A 26,422-nucleotide genomic window follows, 5' to 3' on the forward strand; every position below is an offset into this window, starting at 1 on the left:
CTGTTAAACTAAGTTCGGCCTAACTACAGTCTCAGTGGTAGAGAGATAGGAAACGGAGAAAAGGGACTTTACTGAGGGGAAATTAGTGCAGAAATGAGCAATGCGGTTGTTTTCTAAGTCCAAAAAGACGTATTTGGAACAGACCATGGCTTTCTGCAAATTAGTGTGCGACGATATTGTATTACAAAGGACACTTTTTAAATGCCCAATTTGAAATTAGACGTAGATTCATTATAAACGATAGCTGACGTAAAAAATAATAACTTTTATGCTGAAACTATTAAGGATGTAGCTACCATGCAGTCTCACTGTCACTATAAAAAGAAACATATAGGAGGGGTCGTCTCAAAAGCAAAACCTGGGGTCGGGCTGGGAGATAGAGATATCAGCTAAGAAAAGATAATCCTTTAGGGCAATTATACTGGGGAGGTACACGGCACGTCATAACAATTTACAAATAATATCCAGTCCTGTCGATCTTCTGGTGGTCATGCCACCTATATACTACGATGCGTTTCTATGGTTTTCGGGTATCATACTCTTTTACAAATGTCAACATAAACTTTATGAAAGAAAGACACGTAAGATGTTAATCAATAGATAAGACACAGTCAACACACATGAAAAAGCACAAAATATCTTTGAGATGACCCCTTATGCTTGTAGGCAGTACGTGCATTTCATGCCAGGTGAGTCGACGGTCCGTCGTCATACCTGGCTGAGCGACCTAATTGCCATCTATAGACCGATCTATTGTTTTGGGCAGCTATTCGTAATTTGTTCTAAGTTTTGCCCGATTTTACGAGTAAACATGCTTTTCTGTATATCCTATCACGCATCCCACTGAACGCCCAGTTAGGCCGATGTGGGTTATTTCCATATATGCTATTCGTAAATTTGTCAACTTTAGGGATACAGAGTAACAGCCTAAAAACAGTGTTTTTCTATTTCCGACAGTACTTTAGAATCTCTTTACTAAGAAAGTGCAATCCTAAATATAACATATGTTACCTTTGACCACTTTCTAAATTGTATTGTGTATTCATTATCAAGCAGGCCTCACTTTTACTGTTATAAACAGTACGGGGATATTTAACCAGAGACCATATAATAGATTATATGGTCTCTGGTTTAACGAAGCATACGTCTCACAGCATCTGGACAACTTATTCGCCGGTTGTGCTCAGAGCAAACCTACAGTTTTCTTATAATGCTATCGCGTAGAACACCTGCTGACAACTTTTGTTATGATCAGGTATGGTAAAGATATTATCCAACTACGTTTGTGGTATAAGGGTCATTCTTCACAAATAAATCGGGGCCGTAAATATGATTTTACGGTTTGGAGGGAGTATGGCCATTCGCCAGCGTTGATCGTGTTTCATATGCGTGTTCAAATCGGGAATACGTAAGTGTACTTTGTACTTGACACGGCTTGAGTCGCGGTGCTGACTGACCTGTATTTGCGTGATATCAGATATCTATGGTGGCTGATTAGGGCCATCGCTTTCTCGCCTTAAAATTCGGAGGCGAGAAAGCGATATCATGAGACGAGAAAGCGATAACACGAGACGAGAAAGCGATAGCGCGAGACGAGAAAGCGATAGCGCGAGACGAGAAAGCGATAGCGCGAGACGAGAAAGCGATAACGCGAGACGAGAAAGCGATAACACGAGACGAGAAAGTGATAGCACGAGACGAGAAAGCGATACCATTACGCGAGAAAGCGATATACCAAGGCGAGAAAGCGATAGAGCGAGAAAGCGATAGAGCGAGAAAGCGATATTTCACATAATTCTGCCCTGTCTGCACATGACGTCTAACCTGCGTATGATTTAATCCAACAGGAGGCTTTATTGTCATTTTGTTTAATCGTATAGAAACAAAATGAACATGCTTTCGAATTCTGTGGCATTTTTGTAATTAATCCTTTGACTTGTCCAAACAATAATCCAACAATAACACCAGAAACCGAGTGTGTTTTCGTTGAAATAAATGAGCGCTCTTAAAAAGTCTGTAAAGAGGATAACAATCATTTAATTTATTGTTACATCACTAATTAGGTCTGGATTAATTCCTGGCTTGCATTTCTTTATTGTCATTTCCCTTGTTAAATGCTACCATTGTTATCTCATTATTCATGCCGGGATTAACAATCCCTGGCTTCCATTTGTCCATCCACCCTACCAATTTAGCGCTAATTAAGTACTGGCTTCCCTTGTTATCTTATCACTGTTTGTTTATCACTGTACGTCTTTAGCTTTCTGTGTCCTAGTTTCTAGTCTTTTCATTCACCGATGGAGGATAAGAATATACTCCGTTGCATCGTGTTATGCAAATACAGAAGTTTACGCCCATAACTTCTCTTAAATACCTTTAGGTATTTTATGAGTCCTGTTTTATGAGCTCTGTTTTTCACTGGGCTAAGCTACACATTTGCCTACTCCCCATGTTACCCGTGAAGATCCGGGTTAGATTGGTCTTCAGCAACACATGCTTGTCGTAAAAGGTGACTAACGGGATCGGGTGATAAGGCTCGCTGACTTGGTTGACAATGTCATCGTAACCCAACTCTGTAGCGTTTTTTGCTCATAATGTTGATCACTGTATTGTCTGGTCCATACTCGAATATTTACAGATCGCCGCCATATAGCTGTAATATTGCCTAGTGCGGTGTTAAACCAACTTCCCGTCGGGCTGTATTGTATCACTGATGGAATTTTCTACACCATGTGCCTTTCATCTGGTCGTTTTATGTGTGCATATTTCACACATATATATATATATATCTACTATTATGTGGAAAAGGTATTGTTCTAAATGTATGTGCCATAATCTCTTATACTTCTACAAGCATGGCTTGTGTACATACGTATATGTCTGTCTGTCCCCGAACTCCCAACTATCGACTTGAGACAGTGCCACAATTCATCGACCGACGTGGTAGGTGTGTTTAACAAAAACGTAATAAAATTATTGCTTGGGGAATAAAGCACTATATCATAAACACCTGTATATTGAAAATAATTTAGTTTAGATGGGGAGTTAGAAATTGGACGTAAGAAGGTGGGAAGTTGATTGCGTATAAGTTCAACTAAGTAAGTGGTGTAAAGTATATTGTGACTTATTGTGCAGAACAGTTAAACTGTTGCTGATAAGCTAATAAGGAGTCTACTAAATAGATGAATTGGGGTTAACTGTTAAAAAGTAGGGCTGGGGAGCCAGGGTACGGTGTTTATGTTTTGGTTGTGAAACGTGTGGTGTGTACCCTTGACATTGTGAGTTAGTCTGGATAATCGAGTTTACACTGTAATGTGTGGCTGGATAGGGATGTTTTACAGGGTTTATTCTGTATATATTCTGATATTTTTTTTTCAGACCCAGTCTGGTAGTTATTGAGTCATTTGGTTTCTTCTAGTAACTAATAGGTAGTAGGTACTAGTCTTTGCACCTGTGGCTTTTTTAATATATTGTAAGGAGTTTAGTTGGGGATAGAGAAGGACGGGAGCGACTCTCTCCAGTGTGTACAAGATAAATGTTTTGTAGATGTGTAGGAGGGTTTATTTGTCTGCATCCCAGTGAATGCCACCTATTGCTCTCATTCGATTTGAATCGTTTTGACATGAGTTGACCAGGTTATAAACAAGATGATACAGGTAGATAGTTACATATATTGAACGAGTTTCAAGTCCTCCTCTGGAAACGAAAATGTTACGAAAGATTAACTGGATACACTAATCAGCTTTTCAAAACCTATGCGACCACGTCCAGCTGTAGCCTTTACTTTACTTTTATTCTCAATAGACCACCAATAGTGGTATAAGAGTACATATCACACACATCAATTATTACATACAGTCAAAATGGCGGCGGAGTGTAACAATATATTGTAGAAAATCAGTTGTTTGTATAACATGTCTATTATCTCACTTTTGTTAGAAGAAATCTTGGGGGAAAAGATGGGTTTTGATAGATATTGTGATGGCAGAACGGGTTTGAAATTGGCGGACCAAAATGTCGCTTACATTATAATAAAGAAGTTGTTTATCCATATAACTTTCCCAGTTGTTCAGCACAGCAACTTCTAAATGCCACCCAAAGAAGTTCACTATATATGGCTAGACCAGCGTTTAACTGCGTACTATTTTCAGCTTTGATTAGACGAACGTTTGACTGCATCCTTTTATTTGCTTAGATTACACCATCGACTGTGGAATGGTTCTGTTACTACATTGATGTACCAAGGTGCTTTACTTTACTATTCTCTCAATTTGTTACTCATGTATCACTTGCTTGACAACGACATTAGAACCTATGTCGAAACATCGCCTCCACAGAATAAAAGAAGTTGTATATCCAATATAATTGTCATTATATTTCATCAACTCAACTTCTAAAATGCCCATCAAAGAAACAATTCAATAGGTTGGTGTGATTAAGTTGGTTAAGACAATTCGAATCCAGTCATGTCATAAAATATGTAATTCCTTAAGTCACATCACAAAATGAACGTTTCCGTTATTTCACGATATGACTATTGCATACGTGCAAATTGCATGTCAAAGGAAAGTCTACAACTCTATTAGATATTCTCTAAACGTCAAGTCATACACCGCCATTCGTGGGCAAGAACATTACTGTAAACCATTTAATACTATCCAGAAATTACGATGGCGACTGAGCTCCCGTTTGTAGTCGATCATGCGCAGACAGCACTGAATTGTGGGTAATACCACTTTCTCGCTTTCTCTCTTTCTCGCTCTATCGCTTTATCGCGCAATGATATCGCTTTCTCGTCTCGTGCTATCGCTTTCTCGTCTCGCGTTATCGCTTTCTCGTCTCGTCTCGTGCTATCGCTTTCTCGTCTCGTGTTATCGCTTTCTCGTCTCGTGATATCGCTTTCTCGCCTCCGAATTTTAAGGCGAGAAAGCGATGGCCCTAATCAGCCACCATACTAATCAGCCACCATAGATATCTCATGGTTAGTGTGGCAGCCACGCCCTAACCTTCAGCGGTCGAAATATGGAGGGAGAAGGATTTTCATTTGGAGATGGATTCTTGCGCTGTGAGGACGTTCGGGTGAAAGACATACAGAACGGTTTATCAACAATAGGTATCTTTCCATCTTCGCCATGCTTCGTCTACAGCAAAAAAAAGATCGTGTCTAATATCAGTGCGTACCAAACTGCGTTGAAAATGCTGAACATTCCCTCCTTGCTCAACTTTTCTATGAAAGCCAATCATATACCGGCTATTCTTGAGATTGTTCGATCCATGGAGTGCTCAGTCTCATTAGTCAGTGGAATGGAATTGAAAATGGCTCTCAAACTTGGGTTTGATCCACGACTGATTGTTTTCAACGGAAATGGGAAACACGACTGGGAAAGAGTCATGGCAATAACAGAAGGCTGCCTCATCAACGTTGACTCTACCTTTGATTTGATGCATACCATGCGCATTTGTCAAAAGCTCACCAAAACGGCAAAAGTACTGCTTCGCATTAACCCCGATATTGATCCAGTAAGTTCCTTCAAGCCAATAATGCAAGTCTAAGTACTTTTAAATTTGATAAAATAGGTCTTTCTTTCAAGTCACTGAACTTAAAGGTTCAAGTACAGTGCTTGTGAGTGAGTATGCTTTGATATTATATTATTCATGTAAAAGTTATTGTCCAGTCTGCTTCCTCATACATCTTCTTGGACACACTAGTTCCACAGGTGAGGTGAATTGGGGTTTAAGGTTGTACTTCAGATTATTTCGCTCATATGATGACGTTCATGTGTATGTATGTGTGGCTGCTTGTACTAGCCCAGATTTTATAGTGCTAGCTCACTGAGATACCATGTCACAGTTAAGCATGAATACCCCTCTCAGACAAACTATATCGCTCTCTCTCTCAATAAGGGGGTGCAAATGGCTCACAAAAATATTGAAAAGTAAATCAAGTTGTATTTGTGTGAAATCCTTTATTTTGCCAAGGTAACATATTGGGCTGCTAAAAACCAACGGGAATTCCAATAAGAATTAAAAGCTTTTGAAAATATAACAAATAAGCTAACAAGATAGGTACACTCTCAGAGAATCCTTACACTGAAATGTTCGTTATAACAAGGGATAACCACATACTAGTAAGCCGATAAAAAACACCTACCCAGAAAGCAGTCATGGCCCTTATTACCAAGCTTTGGAGTACATGTTTCCCTAACATTGTAACTGTGTTCTTGCTATGTAGACTAACTAATTCCCAGCAAGTACAGTGCAGGATAGAACATACTGAACTTGCAAACATTCACCAAACTGTGTGAAAGCAAACTTTAGGAACACACATGGAACACATGAAACAAAATGTCATGAAGTGATAAATACTTTCAGATGCTCAGAAAGTTAAATCATAAAACACATGTGTTGTCTATTTTAGAAGGAAACATGGTTTTATATAGTTTTCCAACCACTAGATATAAACCACTATATAAGTAACGAATATTTTAGGCAACATCATGTCTTCAGAAACATTGTCTTATCCTCAGATAGGTGAGGTGAGGTGAAATTGGGTTTTACGTCGTGCTTGAGAATATTTCGCTCATATGACGACGTGCATGCGTGTATGTGTATGTGCGGCTGCTTGTACTAGCCCAGACGTAAGCTGGTTTTATAGTGCTAGCCCACTGAGATACCATGCCGCAGTGAAGCAGGAATACCCCACTCAGACACATTATACTGACTCCGAGCCAACCAGTCCTTGTTGTACCCATTAATGCTGAGCGCCAGGCAGGGACCAACAAGTACCATATTTTAACGTCTTTTGGTATGACGCGGTCGGGGATCGAACCCGCGACCTTCCGCTCTCCGGGCGGACGCTCTAACCACTACACCACGGAGGCGGTCTATCCTCAGATAGACTTCAACTGGACAGATTTCAAGATATCGCAAATTGAAAACAATCATATAAAAAATTAATAAGCATGTTTGGGAGCTATTTTTTTGTACAAACTAAAATTCAACATTATCTTCATAAATCTTTATTCAACTGTTCTCAAATTTACTTATTATCATTCAGTCTTTTTGAGGTATAAATTTCAAATAATGATACTGTAATTATTTAACATGAGACTAACAACAAAAATTCTGGAAATAATTATATATACTATAGCTCAATTTTAATCTTATCGACGTGACAGAAATGTCCATTACTAGGATGTAATGTTCCTTGTTGTTGTTATTGATGTTATGGTAGTGTTTCTATTGCCCAAATACAGAGTTACATTACTCCAAGACGTGACTAATAACTCAATAGTAAGTGATGGTGTCATTTTCTATTTAGAAATGAAATGTTCATTACATTGTTACTTCCTATTTCAGATGGCTCTCAAGTTTAATTCTTTGGTGATTGCAAACATCCACTTTTACTTCCCAGATGGGAAATATTTTTAAAATAGTATCAGAACTTCAAGCTATGTAATTTCGAATACTCTGGTAATGAACATTTCACTAAAGATTACATACCCTGGCAAATCAAGCAGTAAGTTACCTTTAACCACAAACAAGATTTGAAAATCTTTTTCTTTTCCCATCGGTCATACTTTATGTTCTAAATGTAACATAAACTATGTGAAAAAGAGCACAAATCCCAAATTTGGCGGTGGTAACACATTTTGCTCTTAGTTCTATGCATAGAATATTTTCTATGTATTGAGATATGTTATGCAGAGAGATAATCTAGGCCCCATATAATGACTAATACCATTAATGTAAACATAAATTGTATTCATTCAAAGTGAATGGGTAAGATTATGCTTTGTTCTACACATCTACTTGTCAAGCTGAAAATTAGTCAGTGGCATTTCCTCAAAACTGGCGACATGACATTAGACCAAATTCATTTATCTGAAAAAAATGCATTGGCTTAACAATTTGCAGAAAATGATACTTCAATAAGATCAGAAAATAGCAATATCCTAATGTACTAACCAAGTATTTGTATAACAAATTGCATTAAGTTTAACTGTGAAGTAAGGTTTTGTTACCTGCGACAGTAACGAACATGTCAAATTGACTGATTACCTTAGCTGTAACAAATATACTTTTTGGATTATTGGACTGTTTATGCACGATGGATGTTGGCCAGGTTGGCACCATTATCCAACCATACTGATAATAACATTTGCTAATGAAGTTTAAGAGAAGCATGTCGGGGACAGCATTTGCACTCATTTGAGAATGAGCGTATACAATGTACTGACTCCGAGCCGACCAGTCATGTTGTACTCATTAATGCCGAATGCCAGACAGGGACCAACAAGTACTTTTTTTGGTATCTTTTGGTATGACGCGCCTGGGCATCCAACCCGCGACAGTTCCCCAGAGTCTGTGTGTACAGCCTTCACATTTATCACATGAGATTGCGTCTTGGCCTTCACTTACTACCAAGAAACATTTCCTGCAGTTGATGGTCATGTTGTTAGTTGGAAGAAGTGAATGAGTTACCCTTGGTCCAAAATCAGTTAATACAAGGGGTTGAAACCTCATACATTCACACTGCTCTAGTTGACATGTGATATTTCCTCTACATACCATAGCATTGAATGTCAGTAGACCGATCCAGTCTGTCAATCAAAACTGGTGCATGCGTCAATTTTGGCCAATCAGTAGGCCGGGCGCGCTTCGTGGATTTGTCAGACTTATTTCCGGGGTCAAACGATGCCTCTGAAGCGATGTGCTTCGATTTATGCCATTTACACTCGCTATATGTATTACATATTGCTGCGATTCGATGTGTACCTTTAACACGACCATTACGATCAAGACAAAACATTTGAGGCGGATCAAGGAGTGTTATAGGCCTATTGATCAGTTAAATGTAGGCACCATTGTTCATGAAACCTACTTCTGCTCGTGCGTGAGAATTTGCACGAATTTCCACACTTTTGCAAAATGATTATCAATAGATGACAACAAATAGCAGTATAAGACTTTGCAGACAGACAGACAGACAGGTTTATTCGGTAATTTAGGCCCAAGGCCCATAATACATACATTTGGCAAAAGTAAATACATCCTCAGTAAAGCTAAGTAAAGTTTAGTATTGATTTGTTTTACAGATAATCATTCCTTCTAGGCGAACTTGTGAAAGATATTTACTCAATGATTTTAAAATATGTTTATTGTCTGATGACAACAATCGGATGAAGGTTTCAATTGTCGGTGGTTGAGTCAGATATATTGAAAAACAATCAGATCTTTGTTGGGAATATTTTGGACATATTAATAAAATATGGAATTCATCTTCGATGTAATCAAGGCCAGCAGCATGACAAAAGAGGCAGAGACGTTCATTATAAGGGGTGTTTGTATGACGACCACATTCCACTGCGAGTCTGAAGTTACAGCACCGAAACTGAGTTATGATTTTACGTTGATTTGGTAGCAATTCACTGGTTAAATATGGTTCGACGCTTAGAGATGATTTAAATTGTGAATAGTATTTACATTTGGGTGACGAAAATAGTGATGCATGCCAGTTTTGAGTGAAGCAGTCATAGAATCTCTGTTTAAAAAATTACCATGAATGTGGATATACAGCCTATGTCTTGAGATATCCATAAGAAACCAAATCCATATTGGAATAATATCAACCTAATATGAGAAGCCCATGTTGTTTTACCATTATGCAAGTGTTATAAACAAAATTGTTTTTGCTTAACGTTTTAAGTCAATACTGGGCATTGAGTTGGTACGCCATAAAGCTGAAATGAGACAGGCGAGAAAGATGTGACACAATGTAAACAAAATCCGACAGTGATCTGATTTCAGTCAGGGTTGACCGAAATAGCAAAACGTGTTACATTAAAGAACAATGTGGTGAATATTGTTGCCTTCGCTCTTATATGTTCTCAATTTTTTCACACATTTTAGAATGTTTTAGAGTTTCAAAAGCACAGTCTGAAGGCCTACAATATCTGTTAATAGTGCAAAAATATTCAAGGAGTAATATTTTTTATTCAAGCGGAAATATGGAACTTGCCTATCATGCAATATTCAAATATCAAAATTAATTCAAATGTGTGTCTATAAAACCATGCCTTAAGTATTTCAGAATTTCTATAAAGAGATGGGACCTTGAATTGAATTACTTTACTCCATGTGGATCAAAGACGAAACTTATGTGACAAGAATAGTGACTTTCTGGAATATTGGACGGAGTGAAATAAAATGTATATTTATATACTTATCCTATCTCATGGTATGCACCTCTCTTCTTCGTCTATGACCATGTGTAGAAACGTGCTGTAGGCTAAGTTGAATCAAAGCTTTCTGGCCTCTACCCCCCTGACCTCTGCCCCCACACCGATAGCACCACCTGTCAATCATCTCATAATCGTGCCGGTTGCTCAGATGATCACGTGAGGCTCTGTGCCTTTTTATCTCTTTCTTGTGGCTACACTGAGTGGACGTGTGTTGTTCTCTCAGTTAGACATTATTTGATTGTCAATATGGGTAAATCGAATCCAAGTTCTTCTAAGAAACGCAAACATTGTGATCAGTGCAACAGCAATTTTTCCGCTGCTGAACCACATGCTTTGTGTGTGGATTGTATAGGCTGTTGTAGTTGGTTACAGTGGTGTTCTGTTTGTTCACACTTGAATGATGATGATTTTTCTGAATATCGACGGGTTGCATCTAGACGTAGAGTGGACAGAGATCGGCGTAACCTGCTGAAGGTCCTTCAACTTCTAAGCATGCTAAGTCGGAACGCCGTTCAAAGAGAGCAGTTCCTCGATCTATATCACCGTCCCCAGACGAAGATTTTTTAAAGGTGGCCTCAGACTCCTACTTGAGCAAGAATCTCCGTCGTCTCTTTCGTCCTCAAACGTCTAGTCCCGTCTCCAGACAAGTTTTTTCTCCTCCGAGAGTGGTAGTGCTAACTACCTCTTCAGCACAGTCTCGGCCTTCTACCTTGGTGACGATTTCACAAACTCCTAGTTTGCCTCAGGTGGTTGTTTCCAGTGCGTCGGTTTGGTTGAGTGCTCCATCCCCCTCTGCTGTGGTGGGTGCGCTTGGTGAAAGCATTCACCCATGCAGCGAGTGCAGTCAGTTCGGCGCTTTCAACCACAGGGGTCAGTTCGGCGCTTTCCACCTTGCTTCCAATGCGGCACTTTGTTCAAGTTCAGCGCTCTCATATCCTCCTGTGGTGACATCAGGCATGACGGCAGTATCCAGTGTGGCGCTTTCAACACCTTTCCCGTACCTTGCACCACCTGCCTATGGACCACCACCTATTTCCAGTGCGCCGCTTACTACCAATGCGGCGCTTGCTGTCCATTCATCACTTGTTTCCAGTGCATTGCTTACTTCCAATGCGCTGCTTACCTCAAATTCACCTCCGCTTACTTCCAATGCGTCGCTTTTACATGGACCACCGTTGCCTCCGAGTGCGTCGCTTCAACCTTCTACAGGGGCGGGTGTGAGTTCGACACTTCCTCGTTGAGCGCCGCTCTCTCTTTTTCGGCGGTACTCTCCACTAGGGAACTACCTTCTACGGGATGCGGTTTTCCACCAAGTGCGCTGATTGCTACCAATGCGACGCTTACTTCCCATGCGTCGCTTTCAACTACAGCGTTACCTCAATCAACGGGTTATTTGGGGCTTCATGATGAACAGTTCCGTCATCCTCCTATGTCAGACAAGAGAGTAGTTGTACCTCCGGTGACTTCGGCTGTTCCTGTATCTACATCTATGGCTCCTTCCAAACCTATTTTACCAGTATCCTGGAATCCAGCATCCGATGTACCGGTATCTCAGCCGTTTGATTTTGACTCCATTGTTCGGGCAGTAGCATCAGCGCTGGGTCTGCAACCTCCAGCTCCGACCACGAGCCTTCATTCAGCTGGCCCTTCTACCCACTTGTTCAATCTCTTGATGTCACCCTCCTATCCGCCACGCCTTCCCCTACTTCGGATGGGACTTCAACGTCCGAGGTTAGTGTTGATGCGGTCGAGTCGTTACAGTTGTTGGTTTGGATTGCTGATCAACTTCGTCTACCTCGTAGTCTCTCGCCAGCGGACTTGTTGACTTCTTTTGATATGAAACCAGACGATTTCTGTTCTATTACATTCCTGCCTCGACCCTGTATTACTCAGCTTGCGGTTTAATTAGATGAGGCATTTGACAACCTACAGAAAGTCAAGGATGGGTTTTCGGCGCCTCATTTTAACCTGGCGTCCTCTCATGTTCATGTGTTCTCCACACTGATTCACAGCCTGTAGATGATGATGTTACTTTACTGGGAACAAAGCCAAGAGCGTATTCTCCCTTTTTGGTAGAGGACCGGGAATTATCACATTTGGATGGTGCCATTCGCAAGATTTTGGCACCCCTCAGCATGGTGTTAACAGCAACAGAAGCGGTGGCATGCTATAATCGGGCGTCGATGGTTTTATTGCAAGGTCAATTTCAAGTTATATTGGATCAATTGGCGCACTTCTACTCATACCTCAAAGCAGTTCGGCGTAGGGTCCTCTTCACTTGTCCTCTTAGGAGGATAGGTTCTGCATGGATCTCTTCCGACAACCATGGTCTGGCAGGTCGCTCTTCAATGGGGCTATACGTGGGGTGGCAACCAAGGTGGGGCAGGATGCTTATCTTAAAGTTTCTGTGGAGCTGTTAAAGTTCCAGCGCTTACAAGTGGAGGATTTGTTACGTCAGCGTCACCCAGCACGTTATGTACCTAACAACTCAGATTTGCGATCCGGGCCTACCAGTTCTTTTCGAGGGAGAGGCCCATCCAGAGGGCTTGGCAATCGTCAGCTGCAATCAGTCATTTCTCAGCCAGCTCCCAGATCTGAGCAGTCCTCCGCGTTGAGAGCCGACAAGCAGTGACTGGCAAATATTTCAGCATGACTGGGTCCTTTTGCCACCAGTTGTACCTGTCAAGGATTCCCCCGTAGGCAGAAGACTTGGGCTTTATGCCCTCAATTGGACCATCTTGGATGACCATTACGTGCTTTCCACTCTGTCCAAGGGATTTCGGCTTCCGGTAATAGGCAACTCGCCTCGTACTCTGTATCCGGGCCACAGGACGTATCCCGCTTCCCAGACGGCTGTCCTCCGGTCCACCATAGAGACTCTAGTTCACAAACTTGCAATCAAATCCCTGGGTCCGGCACCCAACCACCCGGGGTTCTCTTGAAGCTCTTCAACCAGATGTACCTACAACCACCTCCTTATTTTCGAATTGTGTCGGTGGCGCTCCTCAGGACAATCCTCAAACCAGGGGACTACATGATCAGTCTCGACCTTCAGGATGCTTACCTTCATATTCCGGTCTTCCCAGATCATCGCAAGTTTCTCCGGTTTGTTTTTGAGGGCACCCATTATCAATGGCGTGTCCTCCCGTTTGGAATTTCTTCGGCTCCGTGGCTTTTTACACGGGTGACGAAACCCATCACCAAATTTCTGCATCGCAAGGGGATAATCTTCGAAGCCTATATCGACGATTGTATCCAGGCACAGAACAATCATGCCCTTCTACTTCGCCAAAGACATTTCACAATGCAGCTACTTCACCAGTTAGGTTGGCTCGTGAACATGCAGAAGTCGGAACTAGTCCCTACACGTTGCCTACAGTTTATCGGGGCGGTGTTCGACACAGACCTCAACAGGCTGTTCATTCTGAGGGACCGTTTTATGAAGATTTGGCGGTTAGTTCCCCTTTCCCTCAGCCAACCCAGGACTCTTCGTCAATGGCAAGAACTCCTGGGTCTCCTGACACTGGCCCAGGCCTTGACCCTCAGGGGTCAACTCCAACTTCGTCCTCTTCAGTTGTTTCTGGCTCCACACATCAGAGTTGTCGATCCGTTTGCTCTGATCATACTACCTCCTGCGCTCCATCCCCATCTCCAATGGTGGATGGATGAATCGAACGTCTGCGGTGGAGTTTGGCATGTAAGTCATTTTCACTCACCAGTTACAATCTGTCATCTAAAACATATTAAAAATCAAATATGTATAACTTTCCTCTGTAAATATCATTAAAAACGACGGATACCTAAGTACCAAAAGCAGAATTCAACAACAACGTTTGCTATCACGTACGTTTCGCCGGCGGTGACGCCATTGTGATTAGTCAGTTGTTGTCCCCCCTAACGTCAAAAACGATGTGGGCGGGGCTTATCGGCTGGGACTGGATCGGTCTATTAGTGAACATGTATTTATAGCCAGTTCTTATCCTCACAGTTGCCCTTTTCACAAGATTAACAAAAGCTCTAGATTGTTTTGATAAGTGTTATACCATACATGTGTACTAGTGTGATTATACACACATTTTATTTAATTCTTGTACAAAAAGTGGACAAAAACTATGCATTCATGGCATATATCTAACCATGTTAAATAAATTTTAGTATTTTGACTGGGGCAATTTCACCAAGAATCTGGGCCAATTTGACCAAATTTTCTGGGGCATTTAGTAGCTAGGGCAATCCAACTGGTGCCCATTTGAAGCACCAGTTATTGCCACTGTTACTGGTTAGCAAGTTCGTTGTTTATGTTTATCCAGGTCCTGTTTTTTGTAACTGAATGGCCTCAGATGACTTTGTATCATCTGGATGCTGAATAGATGTCAATGATACAATATATAGAATCAAATAGAAGAACTAAATTTAAGATTGGTCTATGGTTTACTCCTGATAAGTAAGGAATCATGAAACATATGTGTTAAATCCATATATGAAAAGAAAGAAAAATGTTGACAGCAAACATCCCTTGCAAGATAGTTTATATGTTTAAAATTTAATACTAAAACCCCTCCTATTGTTTACACAGGCCACATACAGTAGCATGCATGCACAAAATGTCATTCCTTTGACACTTTCAAGGAATGTCGATTATTCTCAGTGGAACATGACTTCTGTCAATCTTATTGATTCTTCTGATCACACAGTTGTCATTTTCTTGATTTTGTTGTATGAATGATCCATGAGATGTCTGCAAACAGTAGAGAGGCTATGGGCTTGGTTGTTGGAAACGTGTAGAAGTCAGAATGCATTCAATGCATTCAATGTTGCAGAGTTTGTGATTAGCAGTCCATGGGACAGGTAACTACTTATCCAAGTGATAGACCCCCATCAATCGTGTCAGTTGTCAAAGACAACAGTAAGCTCAAAGTAAGAGCTCAAAGTGCAAATAAAATTGCTGCAAACTTTTATGTGGCTACTGGAGTCATGCTTGATGGCCATGTGTTGTGCAGTGGTGCTCATAATGTCAAAAGTAGGGAATTGTCACTGGGCATGTGTCATATTTTCAGATGACCCCTTTGCTGTTTTTCCAAAGACACAGTCACTTCGTGACAGATTTGGCACTGGTTCTTGTCTACCATTTCTTGTCCCCTTGGTATGGCGTGCGGGTGCACTTTTTGTTTTTCTGGAAGAAAACACCTGTGCTCACCAAACATGAACCATCTATGCACGTCTTCAGCAGGACACCATCCATTGAATGCCATCACCAGCTACATGCCCAGACTTTTTCACTCCTTGGGCATGTCTTAGACATGAAAGAGCGAGATGTGTGTCACAGGCCACAGACCAGGTGAATGTAACCAAGAGCTGCAAGAGGAGTGGACAAACTCCACCAAATCCCCATTGGGAGACCTTCACAGTATGCCATTGGTACCACTTGCTACATTTATAGCTGAGAAACAGGTGTTGATCAAAGCTATCTATTCAAACACAAGTCCTCAAAAAATGGAAGCAGACAAGAAGCAAAAGTTGGTATGTTTGACATATTTTTAGTTACTGCCCACTGACCTGCAACTTACCCAGTCAGGGCCCTGTATAATAGCAGACCCACTAGCATGTCATCATAATAATGCTCTGGAGATATCCTTGGAGGGTCTCTATGTTTATGCATTCCATCCGACAGTTTTACACTAGCTTCAAGTTAAGAAGATTCATCTGATTTTGTGAAGGCGAGAAGTTGGTTTGAAGACCTCACAAGTCTCACACTACCAAGAGATGACTTGCTGATCTATTCAACTCCAACCAACTCCATTAGTCTCAAAAGATGGTACATCTTCATGCTTGGTGCATCTTCAGATATTCTCATAGCCAAAGGTTAATGTAAGAGAGTTGCCAAAGCAATTACATCTGCTCATTATACATCAATTCATTCCTTTGATGCTAAGAAGTGGAAAATGTTCGTAGTGTATTGTGTTTCTTCCATGACTAATGTTTTGGCAGTTGTTGAGTATTATCATGGAATAATAATTCATATGAAAATTCAGTAGTAATTATTACCACTACAAGCAATATATTAGGATTCAAATATTAGGAAAATATAAATATAGAATATTAGTTTCACCATGATCTGTAATAGCTTAGAGAAAGACTACAGTCAAAAATAATAAAACTCATCTTACAGACATACACCTGTTTTTTGTCTGAGTGGCTTTTGTCCTAGACCCTGACAAAGGTATAAGTTATGACTGTACAATTTCACAAATGTTTCTAGATAAATCCTTGCCTAAGGTATTAAGTACTCAACTGTTAGACACACATTTCAATAAGACAAAAGCTATGTCTACACTTTTAAATAATTGCTTTGATTAGGTAAACATGTCATCACTTATAATAGACACACCAATTTAGGCTCGTTAAAATCTAGCCCAGAGTAAGCATCCAAGCATGCAGTAAATGTGTCAACAAGATTAGTGCCAGTTGAAGTAGGATTAGCAGGATAAAGTACTCCCCTCTGTCTGGTCATTTTATTGGTTATTATAGGGCACACCCATTTTGTATGATCAGTGATCCATAATCTTTGTATTTTGTAGATAAATAGTTATAAAATCAAATTTGTTCATTCAGTAGGGTTTAGACTCTCCCAACACAGGTTAGCTCTAGACCTCAGCTCAGAGGGTTGAACTGACTCACTGTGGCCATCCCATGTTATTCCAATCTTGTAAATAAAATTGTGATTAGCTATTTTGTGACTTCAGACTCTTTGCTGAATTAATTCCCCATGAGCAGACCAACACGCCAGTTAGAAAAGGGGTTTCACCGGAACCCTCACTGGGACCCAAGGCTCTTATCATAATCATATCTACAGCATGATCACATTTCAAGAAAACTGAAAGGTTCCACTTTGTCTACTTATCTCACACCCATCAACTCTTTTGTGGCTACAGCTATGGGGAATGAGATATCTATGTTTCCAAAGCCTCAATTCCATCTTTGATCCTATGAATCATCTCATCAGAAGCTTCAACCACCAGTTTGGGATCTATTGATGGTTCTGAGACATCTCACATGACTTGACTATGAACCATATGAACCCCTCTCATTAAAAAAGCCAATATAAATTCAGATGACTTAAAAATCTACCAGCCAGTATTTAATCAGTCTTTCATTTGAAAATGTTTGGAGAAAATTGTTTCACAAGAGCTTGAAAAACACCTACTCAACAATGACCTGCTTGAACCCTTCAAGAGTGCTTACAAATCAAAACATAGCACAGATATTGCACTTGTTCGTGTCCATTACAACGTCATGAGGGCAATGGACCAGAATGTCACCCTGCTGGTCCTTCTTGATTTATCACACAGTCCACACGATACTGCTTTCTCGCTTGGAGGAAATACTCAGTGTTACAGGGAAGGCTCTTTCTTAGATCAAATCTATCTGTCCGACATTACCTCACTTCCAACAACAGTTAACATTGTTGTTCAGCAAGGTTCAGTTCTGGGGCCTTTGTTTTTCAGCACATATATCCTTCCAATAGGTGATATAATAGCTTTGATGTTTCATCTCTATGCTGACAACAATCAGATCTACACATCTATAAAACCATTTGAAGACTCGACTGGAATCAGTCAAATTGAAGCCTGTGTGAGAGGTTGCTGACAGGGTTAACCCCTTTGGTCATGTGGACAAGGCATCCAACTTCGGATCAAAAGGTCTGTGGTTTGAATCCCAGCATGGGACACAGAAATTTTATGGCTGCTACATTGGCATCCAACATGGGGCTGAGCATGTTCATATTAAATTTGAGCAAAATAAGTCTCGATACCCTACATATGTGGCTCGGGGGGGTGCCTTCGGTTGACGGGGGAGTATGGAGCAGGGCGTGGAGTCATCTCACAGATGATACCGTTACCTTGTCAGCTTGATGACGGGGCTAACATCTTTGGTCATGTGGACAAAGTGTCCGACATCAGGTCAGAAGGTCCGTGGTTTGAATCCTAGCACAGGATTTTATGGCCGCTACATGTCGATTATGTGTTCTTATGGTGTCTCGAGCGGTTTGACTTGCAGACAAGAACAGATCACACTGGTTTTGATGGGCAACGTGCCGATCTTGTCGAGGGGTGGTGACCTTAGGACCACCGGCGTGAGGAAGGTCATCTGTGGTCTGTGTTGCGTTGTTTCAATGCTGGAGACGGTATGTTTACGTTGATATGACATGCAACATCTTGGAAAGTCTATTGTTGAACAAGGAGTGATAGGTCCAATTTTTGTGCACAGCCTTATACCTACTAATGGTGGTGACAATTTATGCATGTTCGATTTCACGAGAAATGTGTGCATGATACCCACATGTTCATTGGTATGGTGCGTTTTGGTGATTCCTTCTTTAGATGTGCCTTTACTCAGTCCTTCCAAAATGCAACATAAATTATTGATAACACTATCAGGCTTCACTGTATGCCAAAAACCCATATCAGTTTAGGGTTCCAAGTTTGTTTCCTTTACTAGAGGAATAAAGTAACTCTGCATTATTTGATGTTATGCCATATTATAATGCAAAAAGATAATAACATGATTTGTGGTGTTTTCACTGTTTAACCGTTGATAGGATAAGATTGAAATCTGTATGATTTGACACAAGGCATCGTGACATGCCCTTGAAGAGATGTGGTGCCAAAAGTCAGTTCACAAATTCAGCATCATGTGTGTCCACCATTGGTGTTGATGCAGGTTTGACAACAACAATGCATAGACGACACTAAGCGATTTAAGAAATCTTGAGGAATGATGTTCCATGTCTGAACCAACGCTTGTTCCAATTTAGCTGAGTCAATGGCTGATTCTGGGTTTGGCGTAAATGTCATTCCATTTCATCCCAGACATGCTCAATAGGGAACGGGTCTGGAGAAACAGCTGGCAAGGGGAGTACAGAAATGTACGGAACATGAGATGTGATGCCACCCTATGCCATAACGTTTTCGCAACCAAACTGTCGACATTGAACAATGCACACGTGAGCATAACGTTCAGCATCACCATCTGTACACCTTGCCCTGCCATCTGAGCTGTCCAGGAGAAATCTCGAATTGTCAATGAATTAAACACCATCCCAATCCTGTCTCATGTGCCGTAGATGCTGTTTGCACCAGGCAAGACATGCCTGTTGGTGACGTGGCACAAAATTGGACGTATTGTATGCCGTCGGGGCTGGACATTGTGCTCCATCAATCGCTTCTGTACAGTTCTGGAACTGATTGGACGTAAGCAAGGAATGAATGGTCCGAGCAGTCAAACTGGCTGTCCGGAATCGATTCCTTAGATGGGTCAGCCGAATGTGGTTGACTTGCTGATGTGACATCATGCGTAGATGGCCGGTCCAAGGCGAATCTCTCGTGTTGCTGTAATGTTGAAAACGTCTCCATAGAGACACCAAAATCTCTGGTTACTTTGTTTTTGGCCATTCCAGTCTCCAGCATACCCACAGCACGGAGATGATGATATTCTGTAAGCCGTGGCATGACATACACACAGTTTAGGTTGAAATTAACAGGTTTTCCACAAAATTCAAAGGTTAGAGAATAATCAATCGTTCTTCAATTTTCATTAATATATATGACAGGTAGATTTCCTGCTGATTGGCCAACTTGGTCACATGACAGATTTGACGCTAAGCGATGTCACCGCGAGAGGTTGATATAGCAATCCAAGAACCTCCCGTGGCTAAAAATAGATTTTGGATATTCCAGCTGTGACCTCCGCACTGCATGCTTCACGCTAGATAAGGAAGCGATAGGTATCACTTCGTCCCTGTGACTGTGTTGGTTTAGAGTTACGTCCCGTCTGTATCAAAATGGCCGCACCTCTGGGTCATGTGCAACGCCATCAGGGGTATGCTATGTGACAGAAGAACAGGTATTCAGTACTTTTGCCATATAATAAAACAATTGTTGACTTCAGTTCGGTTGATCCAATGATTTATCGACCTTGGTCATGTGAGGATTCACACTGGTGAATATCACATGTCCAAGGTCGATAAATCATTGGATCAACATCACTAGAAGTCAATAATTGTGTAATATCAGGTGTGTGAACTAAAGGTCTCTGGTTTCTGGAGCCTGTTAAAAATCTGTCTTTGGCAATCATGAAACTCAGGATCACCCAGTCCCCACAAGGTCATGTAAAGTGTAGTTCAGGAGTTTCTGAAGCAACTCATCACAAGTTCAAGGCCAGGATCTAGCCTTTGATGAACTTCCAGTGACTGCCAATAACATTAGATAGAGCAGAGTAAGTTCAGGCAAGGTGTTACATGAGACTGTAAACTTTGTTTTAGGGTTGTTTCGCCTCAGGAAAAGTACAAAACCTGAGACAGGATAAGTATAATAAACAAAAATATATTGGTCAAAATTTTCAATTTTTCTTTTGTGCAGTTTTTCAACTCAAATTACAACTGTAGCAGCAGTTAGCTCGGCAGATATCCCCAATATAACTTTCACCAAAACAACTTTGCCTCAATATTGGACGCAAGTTCCTCAATCACACTCTTCTAGCAGCTAAAACATGCATCTATACTCAGCAGCAAAAAAAACATCAGTACGAATTCAAAATTAGATAGGCACTGTAATCAAATCATTACAGAAATGGACATAATAAGCGGATCAAAAACATTTTTTGTGTACAATGTCTTGACACGTTAATAATAATAATGTGTCCATTTATATAGCGCCAAACTCCACACTAGGTATGCTCATAGCGCTAACAATCAAGGCCATTATTACCCCGGATAACCCAAGCTGCCTGTTAGGCGCTAGAAGGTTATAGTTTCCACCGGGGTACCCATTTTCCTGCTGGGTGAACAGAGACAATTTTGAACAAACTCACTTGCCTAAGGTGAGACCACATGTGTTACATGTTCTTCGTTGTGGGGTAGGACTCAAGTCCTAGAAACTCTCAGGAGTCAAGCTGCCAAACACGATCACCCATCCAAGGACTCTCCGAGCTCGACGCTGCTTAACTTCACCAATTTGTGACCTGAGCTTTAAGCACAGGACCACGCGCCACCACATTAATGAATAACTCAGCACAATTTCAAGACATTATGTGAACATTTGCAGTCCATTCAGACTCTTGACTTCAGTATCTAGTGTGACCACCATGAGCGACAGTAACTGCAGCATTGCGTCTATGCATGGATCGTCTACCAATCTATTGATGAAGGCCATTGGCACCTGAACCACACTCTGAGAAAGGCCTGGTGCAATAAATCGGCTGTGTTTGGCCTTGGCCTATTCAGTCTCCTCTGAATTTCATCCCAAGGATGTTCAGTTGGGTTTAAATCAGGACTAAGGGCTGGCCACTGCATAATGTTGACACCATTCTGCTGTAGGAAGTCTCGTGTAGCTCTGGCAGTATGGGCCCAGGCGTTATCATGCTGGAAAATGTTGTTCCAGTGATGTGCGAAATGTGGTATGACATGGGGTCTGAGAGCTTGGTCGATGTAGCGCACCGCTGTGATGCCACCTCCTCTCCCTGGACCAAGGTTCTAAAACACCACAGGACCACTTTCTGGTTCAGGCCTATTCCACCCCATACCATGATGCTTGCACCTCCCCATGAGTCTCTTTCCATAACACATTGGTTTGAGTAACGCTGGCCATGTCGTCGCCATATTCTTGTTCTGCCATCTGCAGTTGATACGCAGTACCGACTCTCATCTGTGAACAGAACAGTTCTCCATTGCCTGTATCGCCAGTATTGGTGTTGTAGGGCAAACTGTAGACGTTCACGCCGATGACGAGGGGCGAGGATAGGTCCAAGGTAAGGTCTACGGAAATGGAGGTTCCTGCTGTTAAGACGTCGGCTTACTGTATCAGTACTGATTGGTCTTCCGTGTGTTCCCACTGTCTGGCGGATGCCTGCATGAAGGGATTCTGTACATGCTGTCGCACAACATGGCGGTCTTGTTGTCTTGTGGTCACCCTTGGTTTGCCAGTACGGGGACGATCATTTGTGGTGTTGGTGGCCCGGAAATGTTGCTGCAGGTTGTAGATGGTCAGAACGTTGACCTGCAAGTGATTGGCAACGGCTTGTGCAGTGTGGCCAGCTTAAAGTCTTCCTAGCGCCTGGTTCCTCTGAGCTGTCGTGAGTCGCGGCATCCTGCTGACGTTGTAATGTGAATGTTTCAATCAGGTTTGGGGGGTGCATTTTATAGGGCTGGTCCTTGTGAACATCACGTGCAGCATGAGTTGCATGAGAACACCGTACCATCTCCAAGATCAGGTTGTGTTTTTGAGACCATTTCCTGGGTTCCATTCTGAGTTTGGGAAGGAATGTCTTTGCTCAGATAAAGTTGGAGATATTGTCAAAAATCTACAATCAAAACATTAAATGAGTTTACAGTTATGTTTCTGCGACGGAAAATTCCAAACTGACGTTTCTTTTGCTGCTTAGTATATATCACGAGTTTAAAAAACAAGGTATTGAACATTGAAAGTTTTGTGAAAATCCTCAAGGACACTATTTCTATTGAAGAATACATCTCCAAATACACCAACAGTATCCGAAAATTTAAAAGCAAATGGCCGAAAGAACTGTTAAAATAAATTGCTATGGCTTCTGTGAAAAAAGAATCTGCCCCTACTGTCATGAAACATTGTGGAAAATGTGCATTATTGTAAAATGGCTGAAATGAATAAACTAATTAAAATTAAAAACAAAAAAACTTTGCCTCAATATCAGACATGAGTTCAATAGGCTGTTGATGGAATATCAACAGGTTCTTAGCAAAAATCAAATCAAGGAATTGGTCAGGCCCCATCTTGTCTGCAGATGACAGATACCTCGTTTCTATCTCCGTCTAAACTCATGTTGTCTGCTGCTATGTCTTGACACAGGTTGTTAGCCCTTACCTTCTGTGCATAGCCCTTACTCCTTCTCTTCCTTAGACAGGAACAGTCTGCCTTGTGTTCAATAGCCTAAAACGCTTTTTGCGACATTCTGTAAGAACATTCTGTTCACCTGATGAACGCACAGTTTTGTGCAAACGTTTTGCAAAATGGCGTTATCTTTAGAAGAACGTGTAGTTCTCAGTGAATTAGCAGAGGGAACCTGCCTGCTACCTGCTGTAAACATTGCAAGGATATCATCCTTAACATCAACTATAACGCTGGGTATGTGTTTGACAAAACCAAAAACTGGAAGCTGCAAATATTTAAAGTTCTTGCAAATGATAACTACTGCTTGGATGACCCTTAGCCTTTGAGTAGGTATGGCTAAAAAATGTCCATCAGGAACCAGAAAATAGACATGATAGAGACATATCCTCTACTTTTTGTTTAAGATAGCCTTCAGAATTTCATTTCTTTCTTTCGCTACTTCATTTGCTGTTGCTTGTTGCATGACCAACTGGGACAACTGTTTTTTGTTTTCCTCTGTAAACTGCTTAAACCATTCTGGTGCTTGTCGCTTCCGACCAGCCTTAGATGTTGTCTGTGGCGATGTAGATGCTAAGGATGTGGAGGGAGATTCTGAAGCTGAAGGAGTACTAGTAGCTGAAGGAGCACTACAAGTTGTTTCTGGGGTCTTTTCACCTGCACAATTATACACAAACAAGACACTACACTATACACCTGATGTGAACAACAATAGTAAATATAATGAAGATATGTTTATTCCTTCAATCCGTATAATTTTGTTTCCATCATTTTTACTAGCATTATATTTGTGGCATGCAAAATTATAATGAACCTGTGACGAATTCCGTTACCCCATAGTGGTTATAGACATTCTTCTTAATTTGTCTTTCAGAGAAACATTTGCACATACCTTCAAGTGAAGAGACTGTTATGGTTGGCGGACTAATGGGTTGCCAGCCTGCAGATCTTCCATAAGATCGAAAAATTCCCAAGTCCGTTTCCCCTTCCAGTTTTGTTGTTTCCGTCAACTATTACCTTGTGTCTGAATAAAAGGCGTACACTTACTGAATACATTTAATAACAGACACTGGCATTATCAGTCTGATCAAAATATAAAGTTATCATTTTAACTCTAAAGTGAATACACTAAACATTTTTCCAGTAAGATTTAAAAACAAAAACAAACCAATTTCTGTGACTCTTCAATTGAACTGTCATTTACCTACTGATAATACATTTATATGAATTATCGGCCAAATTATCATCTTGTAAAATGAACACTAACATAATGCATCACTTTTAGCAAAGATGACAACAATGTTAACATTCTATTCAGTTAGACAAATGACATCTAAAAAATTACCTGTACTTCAAGCTTCTCATTTTTTTTTGTCACACTGATCTCTGCGGTATAACTATAATTCTGTTTTGGTAACTCTTTGGCCACTCGTTTCCAAGCATCAATCTTTTTGTAGGCAGAAGATTTGAAAATATATTGAAGATCTCTGTAGGTTTCAATTAGAAGGATGGTCGCAGAGTACCCCCATGTGCAGTTGGTAGAAGCTGTAAAGAAATAGTGTACTACATTAATACTGTGCGACATGTATAGGGAACTATATTTTACTTGATATCGTTCTGTCGAGCAGTATTGACAAATAACCTGTTTGTTGTTCTTTTTAACCGTCTTAAAATAATATACACGTAATCTATTTGCAAACAATCTTTACTCTGACTGCAATGTATGTAGTTTATTATGTCTATTGCATTTTCCTTCTGAATCACTTACTCTGAACTTCATTCTCCACGTTATCAGTGTCATCTGTCCCGAGTTTGTCAATAGCACTGATTTCAGTCGGTGTTGTTGCAGTTTTCTCAGTACCACTGGTGGTCTGTCTTGTAGTTGAAGCTGAAACATATTGCAACATGAACATATTTTGGAACACACTGGCGTGTAAAATGCAGACATAGCATGATTACATCTAAAATGATGCTGCAAAGTAGAGTGCTGAATCCTAATAACAAGACATTTTTTTACTTGGCCATAATGGCGGCATGTGTCAACCGCGATTTCGTTGGGTTCATAGGTAATATCAAGTTACCGCCATTGTATAAGTACTTCCAATGTTTTCAGGCCTCACCACAATAATGCTCAACGAAAGCTTCCATCGTAGCAAAGAAGATGCCACACACGGAGCACTTGTAAAATGTACCGACTGATGACACTGATGCATCGTCTGCCATCTTGGTCACTTCGCGTGCAACCTCGTCAGACTGTTCGCGGTTAATCGTAGCGTTACGAGGAAACGGGTCGTCCAACAGACAAAACGTCCCGAATGTTCCGTAACGTTTTGCCTATTGAACGCAGGGCTTCTATTCTGTTGGTGGGCACAGTCAAGTGAGATAAGTTAATTGGCAAAGGTATTTCATAATGACTATGATTTCCTCAGCAGAGCTCACTAAGTACATGAACTGTTCATCATTTCTGAACATTTCTTTCTTGTAATCTGAAACTTTTTGTTGGTCATAGATGAAATGATTTGTTTATTTGTTTCAGTAAATCATGCGATAAGTTATTCACATAAATATTCACCTGGAATCGGTCACCACTCTCATAATCACACAGGTCAGGGTTTGATTAATGTGGAAGCTCTTCACGATAGAATTTTATTGTGTACTATTGCACATATTAGTTTATCTGATTCTCAGGTGATGCATGTCAAGACTCATGATGAAAGCAAGGAATTCCACAGCTATTTCAAGTGTTCCAAAGTTGACAGAATCTGAAATTTGAGGTTGACTATGTATTCAGCAGGATCTGTATGTCCCGATTCTTGTTAATGCGATGGCTCATGAACTGTTGAACCCAGTGTCTTCAAATTTTGTGACAATCTACATTGGGGGATTATGCAGACACCATTCGATTTGGGTGACCTTGACTTTATTTTCAGCATCTGAGCTGAAGAATGTATTGCCATTTCTTACAAATTTGATGTCAGGAATTAACGTAACGGTATCAGGGTAGGTAATGGGGGGTGTAGGGCAGTTCCCTACCACGTCATAACCTCAACTGCCATTTCCCCACCTGGCCATTTCCCCACCCAAGAATATTATTGTCTGGACATTTTTCCAACTGGACATTTCCCCACCCAAGAATATTATTGTCTGGACATTTCCCCACCTGGACATTTCCCCACCCAAGAATATTATTGTCTGGACATTTCCCCACCTGGACATTTCCCCCACTGGACATTTCCCCACCCAAGAATATTATTGTCT

General features: G+C 41.0%; 1 protein-coding gene across 1 annotated transcript in view; it reads left to right on the plus strand.

Annotated features, from left to right (window-relative positions):
- Positions 1-4,974: 4,974 nt before the first annotated feature.
- The window catches only part of LOC124256291 (diaminopimelate decarboxylase 1, chloroplastic-like), a 261,662-nt gene continuing 240,214 nt past the window's right edge, over positions 4,975-26,422 (plus strand). The window contains exon 1 of the mRNA XM_046690269.1: positions 4,975-5,520. Within this exon, the coding sequence (XP_046546225.1) occupies positions 5,023-5,520 (498 nt within the window). The 5' untranslated portion in view covers positions 4,975-5,022. The remainder of the gene's footprint in view (positions 5,521-26,422) is intronic.

Source organism: Haliotis rubra, unplaced genomic scaffold (genome assembly GCF_003918875.1).
Source record: "Haliotis rubra isolate DU_JTF1 unplaced genomic scaffold, ASM391887v1 Scf116, whole genome shotgun sequence".
Lineage (NCBI taxonomy): Eukaryota > Metazoa > Mollusca > Gastropoda > Lepetellida > Haliotidae > Haliotis > Haliotis rubra.